The 16,599-nt window shown below is 41.3% G+C and overlaps 2 protein-coding genes across 6 annotated transcripts in view; one reads left to right on the plus strand and one right to left on the minus strand.

Moving 5' to 3' along the window:
• Positions 1 to 404: 404 nt before the first annotated feature.
• On the plus strand, positions 405 to 3,067 carry lyrm2 (LYR motif containing 2). Its single transcript, XM_046372974.1, has 3 exons — positions 405 to 562; positions 1,511 to 1,651; positions 2,629 to 3,067. The coding sequence occupies exons 1-3, from the start codon at positions 518 to 520 to the stop codon at positions 2,707 to 2,709; spliced, it is 267 nt and encodes an 88-aa protein (XP_046228930.1). The 5' UTR covers positions 405 to 517; the 3' UTR covers positions 2,710 to 3,067.
• A 604-nt stretch (positions 3,068 to 3,671) lies between these two features.
• The window catches only part of ankrd6b (ankyrin repeat domain 6b), a 47,287-nt gene continuing 34,359 nt past the window's right edge, over positions 3,672 to 16,599 (minus strand). For 2 of the 5 annotated variants that reach the window (XM_046372978.1, XM_046372977.1), the window contains exons 7-16: positions 15,363 to 15,461; positions 14,963 to 15,061; positions 14,333 to 14,410; positions 13,549 to 13,653; positions 12,130 to 12,243; positions 11,767 to 11,937; positions 11,144 to 11,296; positions 8,585 to 8,698; positions 7,075 to 7,375; positions 3,675 to 5,873 (exon numbers count right to left, since the gene is read on the minus strand). In XM_046372978.1, coding sequence (XP_046228934.1) covers positions 5,278 to 5,873; positions 7,075 to 7,375; positions 8,585 to 8,698; positions 11,144 to 11,296; positions 11,767 to 11,937; positions 12,130 to 12,243; positions 13,549 to 13,653; positions 14,333 to 14,410; positions 14,963 to 15,061; positions 15,363 to 15,461 — 1,830 coding nt within the window. In that variant the 3' untranslated portion in view covers positions 3,675 to 5,277. Of the gene's footprint in view, positions 5,874 to 7,074; positions 7,376 to 8,584; positions 8,699 to 11,143; positions 11,297 to 11,766; positions 11,938 to 12,129; positions 12,244 to 13,548; positions 13,654 to 14,332; positions 14,411 to 14,962; positions 15,062 to 15,362; positions 15,462 to 16,599 lie in introns of all 5 variants that reach the window. The other 3 variants (XM_046372976.1, XM_046372975.1, XM_046372979.1) reach the window with 3 other exon arrangements.

The raw sequence follows: 16,599 nt of genomic DNA on the forward strand, positions 1-16,599 counted from the left end.
CAATTCATAACAAAAGTTATCTCATGACACTTTCCAATTTGAGCAGGTCTAGACCAAACTCTTTAATTAAATTGTAAATAGTAATAGTAAAAGTGAATGGAATGCTGTCTTTATTCATGTTGGTTATGCATTAACTGACTTTTCACCTCTGACATGAGAAAAATGTCTGCTGTCAAAAATATGATTGGAATAAGATCTGTTTCTGCATGCCTGTTGCTCTCCGCTCCACCAGAGGGAGACACACACTGAATGGGCCGCAACATCTTCCGGTGAAAGCCGCTGCATATTGTCTCTGGTCGTAACCCGCCCTAATCTGCCTCTGATTGGCTGGAACTCGTGGTTCTCGTTGGTCGGGTTGGTGAGAATGGTTAAAGTCAGGGCACGCTTATCAGGGTAAACCAATCAGAGAAAGAGTAAGGCGGGTCATGCCTTCGCCATCCTTGATTAAAAATATGTTTATTTATATATCGCGTTTGCTGCAGCCGGTAGGCTGTGTAGCTGTGCAAAGCTGTCAGAAATGGCAGCTTCAAGGTTACCGCATGGTGCGCTTTCTTTAAAACAGGTAAGCTAAATACACGTTGTACAATTACAGCAGTGGGCGGAAGATTGTATTTGAGTAAAAACTCGGCTGGTTGACAGGCTTTAGCAGTCCCTACGGTATCTTGTCAGTGGTGTTAGCTTGTTTGCTAAGGCTACGTCTGCGTAACTTTAGAACACTGCTAGCTAGTCTGGTGATTGCTGACCTTAAATCGTTTTTATTCTTGAGTGAAGACTTATGTCCTGTTGCAGCTCTGCTCGGTGTACAGTGAAGTAACTAAATGTTTGGGTTAAATGTTTTGTTTGTTTTTTTTTCATTTATGCTTTACTTTAGCTAGTTCTACGGGGGTTAGGATGCTCTGTGTTAATTTTACCTATGCATAAGTAACATTAGAGAAACATACCGTGCTTAAGTGAGACACATTTAGAGTATCAGTTTGTTGACTTTGATAAACACGCACAATATTATGAATGTAGAATTTTTTTAAGATAGTTTAGGTAGGTTAGGTTTAGATAGGTTAATTATATTCAGTATTCAGATCTGCCCATGGCACAGATATAATAAATCAAACAACATGTGCCAATACAAACAGATACAAGAAATGAAAAAAATTAAAAGTTTATATTGGATTTTTCTGTGAAATTTGTTTGGGTAAATCTGACTTATTTTCAGAAAACGTTTTCAGTATGTTTTGCACCACCTCCCTTCCTATTGTTTTTTTTTTGTTGTTTATTTGTTTGTTTGTTTTTTGTTGTTGTTGTTGTTTTAAAAAAAAACAACCTTAATCTGAAGATAAAGCACAGTTTACAAAAAAGCCTTTTAGTTATAGTTTTAGTTTAGTTATATGTGCAGCAACCTCATGTGGTGTGGAGATGGAGTTGATCATAGTTGGAAAGACATTGACATAATTCATAAAGATAAAAATTGTTCTCTTTATGTCTCGTTGAGTCGAACCTGTTTATTGTGTGTCAGTTTCTACAGCGACAGAAGGTTTTGGGGATTTACAGAAACATGCTAAGGACCATACGGCAGGTACCAGAAGAGGGAGACAGGAAGTACCTCAGAGACTGGGCAAGAGATGAGTTCAAGAGGAATAAGAATGCCACAGACCAGGTAATGACATGAAGGGATGTGTATGCCTTTCCATTACACAGCCAGGCCACACAGAAGCCTTCCTGCCATGTCTGTTGGTACCAGTGAAGGCCTGATGACACATTCCTTTACTTGTGATTGCTGACTGCCAGGTATTTAGTTTGCTTTCATGTCTGGTGTATTTTATCGTTTTTACAATCTGAGAATTGAGAACATTTGGGAATTGATGACCAATCATGGAACAATCATTCTGATTCATATAGTTGCACTCCCTTAATTGGGCTAAATTTTATTTCTGACCTTTTCTTCCAGTTCAGATGTCTTGTTTTGTCCACAACCCATATCAGCCATATCAGCTAAAAAACAAATACATACAATACGTAGTCTTCAGAATTCTAATTATAACAACCTGTCATGTTTGTCCTTTGTAATTTATGATGTTTATTGCATGTATGTTTCTCTCTCTCTCTCTCTTTCATCCTCTCTGTCCTGTCTACCTCTTCTTCCCTCCCTTCACCCAGCCGACTATCAGCAGGATGGTTCTCCCTTGCGAGCCGGGTCCTGCTCAAGGTTTCTTCCTGTTAAAAGGGAGTTTTCCCTTGCCACTGTCTGCTTGCTCGGGGGTTCAGGCTCTGGGTCTCTGTAAAGCATCTAGAGACAATTTTGATTGTATAAGGTGCTATGTAAATAAATAAATTGAAACTGAATTGAATTGAAACCCAAAGACAGTTTGTCTTGGAGGAGTAAAGAAACCAGAAAATATCCCCATTTGAGAAGCTGAAATCAGAGAGACCTTCTTTGGACATTTTTCTTTTAATGAAAAGAATTACGTAGTTATCAAAATAGTCATAGTTAATAAAAACAGACTAAATCAAGTAGTTAAATAGGATTGTAAGCTTTGGAAGAAGCTAGGAGAGGAGCCTTGAGTTTCAATTTTTTTTCTGAAACTAAATGTATGGACTTTTGAGATGCTGTTTTTCCTCTCATCATTCATTCAGGATGCCATCCGTATGATGATAACACAAGCTAACAACCATCTAGAAGAGCTGAAGAAGTCTCTGGCACTGGCCAGGAGTTGAACACTGCGACCTGCTGTGGACTATAGACCGACCTGGACCGGCTCTCAGTGAAGACCATTATGTGATTGGTGGAGACGCTTCACGTGTTGGAAGGGAAGTGTGTCAGTGTAAGCAGGTAATGCAGAACATGCTGAAACTTGGGCATGGCTGGACATCTTTTCAAAGATGGATTTATGGAGCCAACCTTTTGTGCTGCTGCTCACCATACAGTGAGGAGGGATGAGGATCTTTGTTTCATGATCATAAAAAAAAAAAAAAAAACCTCACTGGGCTGTGATGTGGACTGAGCACATCTGCTTCTGCTGTGTATTATATGTATTGTGCATATTAAAGAGGAATTAATGAAGCACAGATGGAAGTAGAATGCTCATTATTTATACTTGTCTTTTAAATACAAAATAAGTCTTCTGGCGTTGTCACACAGAGTGGACTATTCATGTCCACAGAGTTATCCGTGCAAAACTACTCAACATGTATCAGTGGACAGCCACTACAGACATATATATAATACAGCAGACAGTAATACTGCAACATGACTCTTCATGCAACATGTTCTGACAGAAGATTGTCCTTTACAGGTAGACAAGGTTGGCAGGGCCATGGCATTCTTGCAAGATGAGATTATACATATTTAGCTGGTCAGGATGTGGACATGGCTTACATGGTGTCAGCTAGGCCTGCAATCAAATGATTACTTTCATTCCTTATTTGTCTGTTGATTATTTTCTCTGTCAGAAAATACTAAAAATGATGTGAAAAGCAGCAAATCCTCACACAAGCTGCAATCAAATTGAACCAATCCCAGCTGACTACAGGCAGGAGGCGGGGTTCACCCTGGACCAGTCGCCAGTCACTCACAGGGCCGACACACAAAGAGACACAATTTAGAGTAGCCAATTAACCTAATGTGCATGTTTTTTGGTATTGTGGGAGGAAGCAGGAGTACCCGGAGAAAACCCACTCAAGCACAGGGAGAACATGCAAACTCCTCATAGAAGGGCCCAGACCGGGATTCAAACCTGGAACCCTCTTGTTATGAGGCGACAGTGCTAACCACTGCACCACTGTGCTGCCCTTACACATTTTAATGGCATTTAATTATCCACTAAATCCCTTTTTTTGCAGCAAAAGTAAAATGAAACTACTTTTTTTTAAACATGCAGTAGCGACAAAAGTATTTTGGGATCATGGCAGTGGTCTTCATTGTCAAACAACTGCTGCCAATGAAGATCTTTTGCCGGCAGACACGTTCAGAGATGAGGTAACGTTTTAAAGTTATTCATGTTATGCTGAGTCATGTTCACTGGCTTCCTTACTCTCTTCTGGAAATTAAAGTGTCAGGTGACCAAATAACACACACCATTAGTTTGAATAAAGTTACAGATTTCTCTGGGTTTGAACATTATTGGAAACGTTTGGGTTAATTTAAGTACATGGCTTAATAAAATATATGACAAAGGTCTAGTTGTTTTTAGACATTTTGATGTGGAATCCTGCATGTTGTTGTTACTGTCAGCTGAAAGAGACAATGGATGTGAACAGCCCCTTTAGTCTCCAAGGCTGCGAGGGCCCAGTCAGTGTGCCCGCATCCCTAATAAATTACACTGACCACAAAATAGAAACTGAACAAGTCAGAAGAGGCGACAGACAAAATACGAGATGGACAAATGAGTATGAGGAACAGCAAAAAGTAAAGAAAATAAATGTATCTTTGAAATTCCATTTTAAAATTAAATTATTTGTTCATCATTTTTTATTTCAATACCTGTTTGTCTGATCGATTCATTTATTGTTTGTTGTTTTTCAGTTTTTTTCTATTTGTAAGCTTTCTGTATTTAAACATCGTAAAGTCAAAAAACTTTCCAATGGGCATACTCCATGCTAATCACACAATGCAGCAATTCATCTACTGACACTCATAAACCCCTTCAGTAGGTGTGTAGACTGCGTCACTTTCGCTACACTCTCATAAATAAGCTTTAAGTAGTGAAGTCACAGGACTGAATCCAGCATGCATATACCAACAAAACAAAAAGCTTATTACACTGTAATTCCCTCCATCCAAACTTTCACTGTGATCCAATGATACCAACTGAAACGTTAATAAGAAATGTACGCTCACAGATCGATTTACAGTATGGTTGGGCTTATGAAGTGTACATGTGGCCGTATGTGTACACGCAGCACGTCGTGTTTGTTGATATTATGTAACGTATCTATTCTATAAATGGCACATTAGATCAGTGTGACCTAGCTTTATATCTACTGGTTTATTTACAACACAGTGCACAAGAGCTCCCTTACTACTAAAGTACTGGCAGTCCAGTGGTACAACCAACACAGACTCGACTGTGGAACATTATTAGGCATCTGTTAAAATGGAAAGGCTGTATTCCATGATGTTATGATTCAGTGAATCCAGGCTCCACCACTCTGGAAGCAATGACATGCGTTCTCTGCTCTGGTGGCTTTGGTTGCCAATGGCTGCTGAAAGAGGGTTCCAACCAAATATCCTGGGCTTTGTTTGTTTTTTTTTATGTAGCCTGGTGGTGACATATGAGGTGTGTGTTAGCGGTCGTCATGCCTGTTGGTCCTCAACATGCGCAGCTCGTCCTCCAGGTAAGCGATCCTCTCGATCAGGGCGGCTCTGTCGGCCTCAGCCCTCTGACTGGCCTGCCAGCGAGCCTCCTGCACCTTCCTCTCGTACCAGCGCTCCATCTGTGTCGATACTGCCTCGAAGAAGTACTGGGTCACCTCCAGAGCGTGCATGTTGTCCCTCTCCTGAGCAAAGGAGGGTTCACTGGGCTGCTCTCCAAACACCTCCAGAGTCCTGACCCCTGTGGCCTCTCCGGACTTAGTCCTGCCCTGGGAATGTTTCTTGCGGTGCTTCCCTCTGTCTCGCCCTCGCTCCCTGTCCTGGAACCCGCCTTCATTTCTGCTGCTGCAGCGGCGCTCTGCACCCGGAGACAGGCTGCTGCCTCTGTAAGTCCTGCCCCCCCTCGCCCCGTACTCCACAGTGTCCATGTCCTGCAGGTCCTGGTTCTTCCTCTGGGTGTCAACGCAGATCACTGACCGCTCCTTCGGCCGGACCACCTGCACAGATGTCAGCGGGCTCTTGGTTGCCGCAGGAGAGGTGACTTCTGCTTTCTGAGCCTTATCACTATCTGTTACACGGTCAAAAGAAATCCAGTTACTCCCCACATACAAAACAATCTTCATTATTCAAGGCTTGACTCTGAGTCACTGATAGCATACCATGGGCAGACTAAGTCGGTATTTCAGTGATGATGTATTTCTCTGGCAACAGTGTTGTTCTTTCCGAGGCTCATGATAGAGAAATGGTGCTCTTAAAGTCATGCAATGGTAATCACGTACACCTGTGTCTACAGCGAAACAAATAAATAAATCATCCTCATAGTGTAGCTTAAAGCATTGTTTTTCACCGCTAGAAAAATCCCTCGGCAACAATCCAGAGCAGCTCAGCCATGTTTCAGGACAGAATGAGGTGTCAGCCCCATAAAACTCACAATTTTGTTTACTAAGATATTTGCCTTGTTATTTGTGTCTGATAATTCCTGACATATATTTTTATGCTCAACTTCTTCATTCATTACCTGCACAAAAAGACAGCTTTCCTTTTGTACTGCATTGTGTATATGCATTGTTCCTAAGGTAAACGTGCAGCACAGCTGAACGTGGAGATCAGCTGCGATGACTGCATTTTGTTTGGACCACTACGCTCATGTTTACCTAATTTAATAACACAGATGAATCAATTTTCATCATATGTCAACTATTTTTTGATGTCCAGATGTAGATACATTTTTTGTCTTTGTGTGAATAAAGACTGATGGCTGTTGTGGTCTGGAAGTCCATGTGGGGGCGCTGTTTCCAGTTTCCACAGTGATTGGAACATAACATGACACAGCATTTATCTCGTGTGTGCATGTATGCATTTAACGCTGTTCTGTTACCGTAACGCTATGTTGTTTCCAACAAAGAAACTTGCATTTAAAACGCAAATGATGCACAACATGACTGTTTAGCTGAAATGAACTTACAGCTGGCCATTATTTTAAAAAATAAGAATGTGCTAATAATGTATATAATATATAGCAATTGTGAGTGTTAATAGTGAACAATTTCCAGAGAGGGAAGGACAAGGTAATAACAGTGAAAATTCTAAATCTAACGTCTGCTTTAACAATATGAGACAATGAATGAGTTCTATAATAAATATTTAATAAATTGAGACTAATTCCCAGTCATTTCTGAGTGGTATTGGGCTAATGGCTGTCTAACCGTTGGTTGCCGTGTGATCACATCTGCAGATTCGGTTAGGTGGGATGTTAGGGGAGGCATTACCTGGAGAGCTCTCCACGTGAACCACAAAGTAGTGGTTGGCTGAGCCCCCGTCCGCTACACCGGGCTCTCCCTGGCAGGAGTCCGGGAGGGCAGGGCTGTCGCGTAGCTCCAGGCAGTGGGAGCTGCCTCCCTGACCAGAGGGCAACACGGTGAGGCCGCCTCCGTCAGCTTCGTTCAGGGCCTCGGCCGCAGAGGAGGAGCGCCGCAGCTTGGTGCCGCTGGGGTCTCCGGTGAGGCGAACCTCCATGTTCTGCAGCTTCGACAGACACCAGCTCTTCAGCTCACTGACCAGGGACACCTGCTTAAAGGGTGTATACAACCACACACAAGAGCTTCTATTATGTAATGGCACATTTGTTGAAAGGCATAACTGTTGCATGTCATACCACTCCACTATCTAATAAATGTGAAGTAAAAACTTACAGATTCTTCAGGTCTCAGTGTGGGGAAATAAGGACTACAGTCAAGTCTACAATGCCCTGCACTGAATTAGCCATCCAGAGAGGATGGGTTGGTGCTTCACGTCAGAGCAACGCCTGAGGTTACCCATCATTCATTGTTTCCAACATTATACGTGCTTTGACACGCAGTTTATAATGTGTGTAAAACATTTTCCCTCCAGTGTGGTGACAATATGAGTTTGGTTCTTTGTTTTTTTTTCTTTTGCTCAGCTAGCAGAATTTGGATGTGCACTTTAAAGAATGAAAGAGAAACAGTGTTGTTTTTGGATTTCTGACGCACGTGAAAAACTAAAACTTACTTTGAGCAGCTTTACAAACCTCAGCACGAGGCACCGGAATATTTTCTTCTAATTAGACAGATAGAGATAGATAGATACTTTATTGATAACAAGGGAAATTCAAGCGTCCAGTAGCCCATTACAGCAGTGTAGGTTAGTCAAAAGGTAAGCAAACAACCAAACAAAGCCTAATTGTTAGTGGGAAAAACAGACTAAACATACAAAATAATTTAACATATGTTACATAAAGTACAATAGAGTGCAGAGAAAGCAGGTCAACCAGATTGACTGTGTGTATAAAACGAGTCTAAAGAGCCACAGTGTAAACATATGTAAACAGACTGCTACTCAGAAATGAGTTATAAAGTGCAGGTTAATAGTGCAAAACAATATAAGGTAAGGTGCATAGTGGAATAAATGTCCAGTAAATAAATGTGATTTTTACGCCTGATATGACTCAGACACAGGCTGTCACTGGGATCGTGACCCCTGAACACCCAGAGATGTGTTGTAGAGTCTAATGGCCAGGGGGACAAACAACTTCCTGAGAGTACTCGTTTGTTATTTCTTCACTGAGAGAACTACAGGCTCTTCACTTGCTCTTCATTTGAATTTTTAACAAAGTAGGCACAGACGTCAAACCAAATTCGTTTCAGATTCAACAGAACAGAGGTAGAGGTGAACCACCTTTTGATAGCACTAAACATCTCTGCCATGAGCTGTCTGTCTGCCCGTCTGTCTGACTCCAGCTGAGCTGCCTGTTGGTGTTACCTGTCTCTTCTCGGCCTCCAGTCTCTCCTGCAGGGCCCGCTGCTCGATCCTCTGCAGACACTCGCTCCTCTCTGCCGACACCCTCTCCACAGTCATCTTATCGAGAGCTCGAATCTGATGGCGAAAGCTCGAGTCACACATCCAGAAACGCAACAGCAGCCAAGCACACGCTGTTTCATCAATTTCAGTTTCAATTTATTTACATAGCACCTTATACAATCAAAATTGTCTCTAGATGCTTTACAGAGACCCAGAACCTGAACCCCCGAGCAAGCAGACAGTGGCAAGGAAAAACTCCCTTTTAACAGGAAGAAACCTTGAGCAGGACCCGGCTCACAAGGGAGAACTATCCTGCTGATAGTCGGCTGGGTGAAGGGGAGGAAGAAGAGGTAGACAGGACAGAGAGGATGAAAGAGAGAGAGAAACATCCATGCAATAAACATCATAATCACATCAGCTTGTTCATTTCTGCATTCCCTCTAGTTGTGTTGCATTTTTTTTTATTCAACTGTTATAGACAACAGTGTTCTTCCAGTTCTCTTGCAACAGTGTGTTCTTGTTCCCTTTTCTGTTTCAACATGTGTTAGTGTGGTCACCTCCATAAAGAAATGGTTTTTGCCACTTTGCTGTGGTAGAACGTCACTGGGTTACACAGAGCCCTGGCCTCAGCCCCACCAGAATGAAGTGGAACACCGACTGGGAGCGAGGCCTCTTCAGCCACCATCAGTGCTGGAACTCACTGATGCTCTGGTGTCTGAATGGGAGCAAATCCCCACAGCCAGGCAGAGGCTCTTACAGGAATTCCATAATACTCACGGTTTAATAATATTCAATTGTAACATGTGTGGAATTTTTGATGACATTTGCTCCATATACTGAAATGTTTAGCTCCATGATACCAACAGTCTCGTTACAGCTCACAGTGTTTTGTCAGTCAGCTGTAGAGTAAACATCTTTCTTGTCTTGCAGCCCCTCAGCCTAAGATTTGTTTAACTTCCAGCCAGGACAGCTGCTTTTGTTGTCATTCTCATCTTGTTGATTATGCATTCCTGCCTACATCTACTGTTGTACTTTCTCAGGCAGCAGTGATGCACAGAGCACACGCATCAACGACAATGCGCTGATCTGATGGCAGCTTTTATCCGAAGCATCTTACAGATCCTCCAGAGGCAAATGAAGGCCAAAGCCTCTGCGCTGTTACAGAACTGTGATGTTCCACACAAGGTATAACATGTGCTATGGTGTATCTGATCACAAACATGCTGCTGAGATGAAGATGGTTGGAGCTGTTTGTTTCAACTCAACACTTTAGAAGATCTTAAGATTCTTTTGACAGTGACAGCTGCATCTATTTTATGGGAAACAGCATTAGTGTATACACAATCTACTGACAATCAGTAAAAATTCTACATTCTAAAAATGTAATGTGTCAATGAATATTCGCTTTCATTTTATATTCACTCACCAATAAATAGTCAGTCAAATAATAAATATAGCTAGTAGAATTATAAGGTAGCTCCACATACAAAAAGTGCAAAATCTAACCTAAATAAATATTAAGAGTTATAAATGATTCCATTGCACCTTTACCCTCAGGGGGAAGCTATGTGCAAGTAAGACCCATCACAAAGACCCATCAACTTAATGCGCAGCCTCTTATCATTTCAGAACATACCCTCTTTTAATTCTGTTTGTTGTTGCTATGTTCTGCGAGTGCCCTCATCATTTGTGAGGTATTGTTTTTAATGCTGTGAGGAGAAGCCATTGATATATACAAAGATGGATGCCATCTTGTTCTGGTGATGTCATTTGGAGCCAGAGTTTGTAGTGCAGTCAGCGTGCAAACAAGATGTTCTGACTTCACTATCTCATGTCGTCCATGTCTTTCTATGCCAGTGGATGCAATTTGGACAATAAAGTTCCAAACTAACTAACTAATAACTTCACTATCTTCAGAAGTCAATTTTCCAGTTCATAGACGCTGTTGCTTGGAAAATGGACACCATAACCACAAGCAGCAGTCAGCTATTTACTAGGCATCACTTCAGCTAACTGGGGTCACTGAACTTGACCCTTTTCGTACAAATATCAGACAAATAATATGGCTTGTTTTGCAGTACTGAAAGATCATTCATGAAGTCCGTGCTCCACCTCTTAACCATTTTATGATTAGCGAGTTAGGTATAGTCAGGCACTGCCAAGATGGCGATGGGCAGAGCCACCACACTGAGCTTTACTGTGGCTCTTCCGAAACCTATAGGTGATTTCACAGAGACTACATTCATAGTCTATATTTTAATAACCTTAATGTTGAGGGGTAAACAGCATTACAACATAAGCATTACTTCCTAATTTGGTTTTCTTGAGCTATCTGAAGGTGTTCCAGGTATCTCTTGATACACAGAAAGCAGCAAGTGAGGAAACCATGGATAAAATGGCAGGAACTGGGATGTAACCACACAAATTTAAATCTGGTCTGTCTGTATATGAGCAGTTTAAACCAAATCTAAAATAAATAAAATCAGCAAGCTTTTGTGTTGTGTTGTATGTGTACGTTACCTGGTGCTTGTTCTTGCGGTCCAACTGGCCCATCTTGCTGTTCATCAGGTCTTGGACAGTGTGGATCTCAGTCTTCATCTCCTCCTTAGTGGCCTGCAGCTGGTTCTCCAGCTTACTGATGAGCGGTTCACAGCGGCAGCCATTCAGAGGAGCCTGCAACACCCACCGGTATCAACACAACAGCACGCACAGCAAACATGTCCAACCTCATAAAAGCAAATGCAACAAATACAGCTACAACTTTTCTTTTCCAAAAAGTTTTTGTCAGTATTTACTATATTTATCACAGTTGAGCTTTGTGCTAGAAAATGGTACTATAGCCTCAAGCAATACCAATTTTAGGATGTTTCTTTGTATGACCACAACATATGAGAGGAGGAAATGAAGTTTTGACAGTGAGCCTCTAAAGCAGACACAGCAGCAGAGACAAGGAACATTTGTGATTTAACATGTGCAAGAAACAATTGTAAAATATGCAGCAAGCGTTTTCTTAGGTACAAGAGGGTCTCATATGCTGCCTTCCTTGTGTGCAGTGCAGCTGTTAAGCGATGGGAGAAAGTCATCAATACATTAGGACTTGAACATGGAACAGAATACAGAATGGGGAGTGTTTGTGCACTGACCTGCATGATCTTGCCATCCTTGCTGCGGTAAAGTGTATACAGCTGATAGGCTTTGTAGTTGTGTGGAGGGATGGAAGCATGAAGGGCAGCTCCTCGCAGTTTGTCTTTCCTCTTGTGAAAGGCTTCACTGTGCCTGGTCTCTCTGCGGCGTAGGGGATCGGACAAAGATGGCTGGAAAGTTGACAGCACCTGAGGTTAGGAATTATCCCATCTCATACATGTGTAACTCTGGGTACGTAAGGAGACAGTACTACTCATTGTCTGTCCCCATCTACAAGCTCAACTAGCAACGTCTCCATCCTTCAGAGACATCAATATGGATTAGAGTATGTGTTTCAAAGTGAGGTCAGTTCAAAGACCTACTTTTTCTTTCTGCTTCCTGTTCTTTCTCCGCCTGGTGTTTGACTGGGTCACCTCAGCATGTTTGCAGGCAGCTCGGTCACTGCTCTGGCTGTCATCTGCAGCAGATGCACTGTCCTGCAGGGAAAAGGAGGAAATGCTATGCTACAGTGGTTTCCTGGAAATGTTTAAGTACATCAGACTTTGAAAGTAAATAAATAAATAAAAAGCTAAACCTAAAGCAAGTTTTAAGATGTCTGTTAAATTTGTAGAATTGTACTGCTGTCTAAAAGAGGAATTTCGTGCACACTGGCTTATATCTATGTGTTTCATTTCATTTCAATTTCAATTTCAAGTTATTATAGCACCTTATTGAATCAAAATTGTCTCTAGATGCTTTACAGAGACCCAGAGCCTGAACCCCCGAGCAAGCAGACAGTGGCAAGGAAAAACTCCCTTTTAACAGGAAGAAACCTTGAGCAGGACCCGGCTCAAAAGGGAGAACCATCCTGCTGATTTTCCAGCACTCACATCACTGAATTTACTAAAATGACTTACCCTGACTAACCCTGCTGGGCTTTGTTAGGTCTCTCTGTACTAAAAACTAAATTTAAGAGTTTGGTCTAGACAACTTGTCATGAGACAACTTTTTTTTGGTATAAACTGAACTGAATTGAATTGAATGGACCTTTTTCTATTTTCTTTTATTCTTTGTTTAACCTTTTCAACCACAGACCCACATATGTCACTACACACTCGCGCTATGCAGCCAAATGTAACTTTTACTGTCACGATATCAGAACACAACACAATATTGGGGCAAAAGAATTCACAGTAACAATTTTATTTTGATAGCTACAGAAAAATGGATTTTAATGAGGAGTGAAAAGGCATCCAGATGAACTGACAAACAAAAGATCCACCAGACATAACATCTGCACTGTATTATTTACATATTTACATGACTATATTTGTATATTGCCATATACTATCATTGACTATTGAGATCTATATATATATATAACTTATATAGTACTACTAACTGCCTTAGTTCAAACTCTTTATTTTAAATTCAAGATGCAAAAGCTTCCAAGACACCAGATATGTCCTGACATTCATGATTACATTTAACATAGGGTTATCATTTAACTTAGGGTTATCTGTCTAAAACACTTCTTTTCTCAGTCCACCGTCAATGGGTGGATGTGAGCGGCAGGTGAGTAAATCAACACTAGAGGATGAATTTATTGAGGAGCCTGGAGTGATGAATTAAGCAGTAGAGGATTTAAAGTGCTCCAGCGATCAACTCCAAGTCTCTTAAGTATCTCGTCTTCAGTTGTCGCCCTCCCCCTGACTCACAGGAGTCTCGTATCTGTCCTCATCTTCCTCTCATCTCAGCGTTTCCCAGTCACATTTGCTTTGACACAGTGGTTCAGCTGTTACCTTACAGGGCAGCATCTCATCCCTGGGCACCGACTGGGCTCTGCCTTCCGCCTTCAGCTTGTCCCTCCTCTTCCTAACACTCCTACCACGCACAAAACTCTGCACCTGGACACACACACACACACACACAGGGGACAAAATGACTTAATCACAAATGGAATCATTATTTGTGTTTAGTGTATAAAATAATAATAATATTTAATAATAAATAATAGCAGATTATTGATCTAGACCTGTTATTGTGTTATTTCATGACACCATATAATTATATAAATTTTGTTATATTATTTTTGAATGCACATCCTTCCCTTATCCTTGCATGCTTTGCACCCCCATAACCTGTTTGCTGCTGTAATACTGCAATTTCCCAGTTATGGGACTAATAAAGGATTATCTTATCGTATCAGGACTAGTCATGCTTGTTTTATACTAAGAGTCGGTTTATCCAGTAGGTTTTCTCTAATGAATATCTAGGTGACACTATTTATCTTTAATCACTTACATACTGATTAAAGCTATATATTCACAGAAACTGCAATAACGAGTTAAATGCACTCAGCCATTTTCTAACTTTACCCCACAAAAATCCCTTACAAAAACAAGGGACTTGAATATTAGGCAGTGAAAACAGTAAAATTATAAGCTGTAGTTATTTAACCAGTAAAACGAAAGGGGAAAAAATAAGAGAGAAATGAATGCTTTACACGCAAGAAATGTTCATACTACAACGTGTCATCACAATACAGATGCCTGTACTCCTGAGACTGGGAACTACTGGTTTTACCTGGGGAGCTTTGGTCAACAGAAGAGCCACATCCGGGTTGTTGTGCTCTCTGGCCTGGTCCAAAGCTGTTAGACCTGCCTGCAGAAACACACAGACGCACACAAGGTAAGGACAGTAAAAACATGACTCAAACAGACAAAGGAAGGACCGCACATTATCTAAGAGTGACAAAGGCTTTTATTTACCAAAATGGCCAACAGATTAGGAAGCCTTTATCCATAAATCCATTTAATGCAAACTCAATGATCCCTTTACATTTACCTGGCACTAACCTCAACACCTCCTACGGCTTAATGGACACACTCTCCCTCTTTCAAGCTGTCTTTTAAACGTCTGCAGGAAGCTTCGCTGACAGAGGAAGCGACATGCCTCTGTTGTTGTAATGATGAAACTGACGATAGTGCATGTAATTTCATCATCTCTCGGGGCTTTTTACCAAGCCTTATTAGCAGAAACTAGAATTGACAAGACGCTTCTGTAAGTTAACTTGCAGGACCAGTCTTTTAACTTTTAACTGAGAGAAAGTGACAAAGTCAAATACGTATTGACTTGAAGAGGAAGAGGATAAAGTGTGTGCACAATCACTTCTGCTGAGCATTAATGATGTACAAAGAGGCTGCAGGCGCTCACATTGTTGCAGATACAGCTGTCAGCCCCCGCCTCCAGCAGCAGACGTACTGTCTTCTTATGATTCAGAGCAGCTGCCACGTGTAGTGGTGTGTCCCCAGTCTGCGCGCACACACACACACACACAAACAAACATAGAGAAGGAGAGAACAAGAGACAGTAGTGTGAGAATGAGGCCTTTATTTATTCAAAACTTGAAGCATTTCTATCTGGAGAAGTGCTAGAAAGACACACAAAATGTCAAAACATTTGCAAGTAGAATCCCGGACAATACCCACAGCAAGAGACCAAATTTCTTTGACAAAATATTTCAAAGTCAAAGTTTCTAGTGTGGAACAATAGCTCCAGACAGAACTGTTTTGCTTGTGATGGGAGATCATTTTCTGTCCAGTCAGTAACTCACCAGGTTCTTCTCTGACACGGAGCAAAAGGCTCCCAGCAGGATGCGGATCATAGCCACGTGGTTGTAGCGCGCCGCCACATGCAGACACGTGTCCCCCGCCTGGAAAAACATGTAGAGAAAAAGAAATTTACAAGAATCTAATCTCAAAATAAGGCATTCAATTACACTAAAAAGATATATAGTGTAGTATAGTTTAGTATAGTATAGTATAGTACTTATACTGCTACAGTTATAGCATGTTTTAAAAGGTGCTGGATAGGAAATAGTTACTTCTCCATTATGCTAAAATATATAACATGTTCACATGAGAACTGCACAAACAAAAAAAACATTCTCATTTTGGGTATTAAAAAAGTATCCAGTTTGTTTCGCAGCCGCACATCAGTCAAGTTAAACTTTCCATTCATGTCTGTCCAGACTCATATGATATCTGTACTGACTGGCGGAGAGCTTCATCACATGATGGCATGACGGTCACCTGAAGCTCAGTATCATCAAAACCCGCGAGACTGTGATGGACAGCGATGCTTCACATTTGGACACTGCTCATAGTCACAAAATTCAGACCAAATGTGTCTTTTTAGTAATGTCGTTCTCATGTTGTTAATTGCTTTAATGCCTGTACAACATCCATTGCACGTCTGTCCGTCCTGGGTGAGGGATCCCTCCTCTGTTGCTCACCCTGAGGTTTCTTCCATTTTTCCTGTTAAAGGTTTTTCTGGGAATTTTTCCTTAGTCGATGTGAGGGTCGAAGGGCAGAGGATGTTGCTGATGTTATGTAAAGCCCTTTGAGATAAACTGCTTGTAAAAATGGGCTATACAAATAAAGTTGTCTTGTCTTGTCTTGTGAAACATAATCACAGTTTGTACCAAACTGACATTTGTACCAAACTTGAAGAAATTCCCTTAAGACCTTCCTCAGATAGACAAGAGAATGGGATGGCTGCTGCTATCACCAGCACAGATGCTTAATAAAACAACTGATAGATTAACCAGTGCTGTAAATGTTGTTATTTCACCCCTAAATAATTTTAACTTAATGCATTAAGTAAGCCAAGTAAGCCAAGCATATTTTTACGACGTCTACTTTTTACCAACTATAGAGTCTATTTTCTTCCAGTTCATGAGAGTATATGTAAGCATGAACATCAAGATGAAATGGTAAGTGGCTCCTGACTGAAAGTCTGCACACGAGTGAAGCTTTCAACAATCAGCAGTGCAGCTGCGGTACACACCC

Source organism: Scatophagus argus, chromosome 19, assembly GCF_020382885.2.
Source record: "Scatophagus argus isolate fScaArg1 chromosome 19, fScaArg1.pri, whole genome shotgun sequence".
Classification (NCBI taxonomy): domain Eukaryota; kingdom Metazoa; phylum Chordata; class Actinopteri; family Scatophagidae; genus Scatophagus; species Scatophagus argus.

What these genes read in the sequence shown, in the direction of transcription:
- lyrm2 (XM_046372974.1), top strand. Translation starts at nt 518, where the DNA reads ATGGCAGCTTCAAGGTTACCGCATGGTGCGCTTTCTTTAAAACAG. An exon ending in GTGCGCTTTCTTTAAAACAG is followed by an intron (nt 563 to 1,510) that starts GTAAGCTAAATA and finishes ATTGTGTGTCAG; the next exon opens with TTTCTACAGCGACAGAAGGT. An exon ending in ATAAGAATGCCACAGACCAG is followed by an intron (nt 1,652 to 2,628) that starts GTAATGACATGA and finishes TCATTCATTCAG; the next exon opens with GATGCCATCCGTATGATGAT.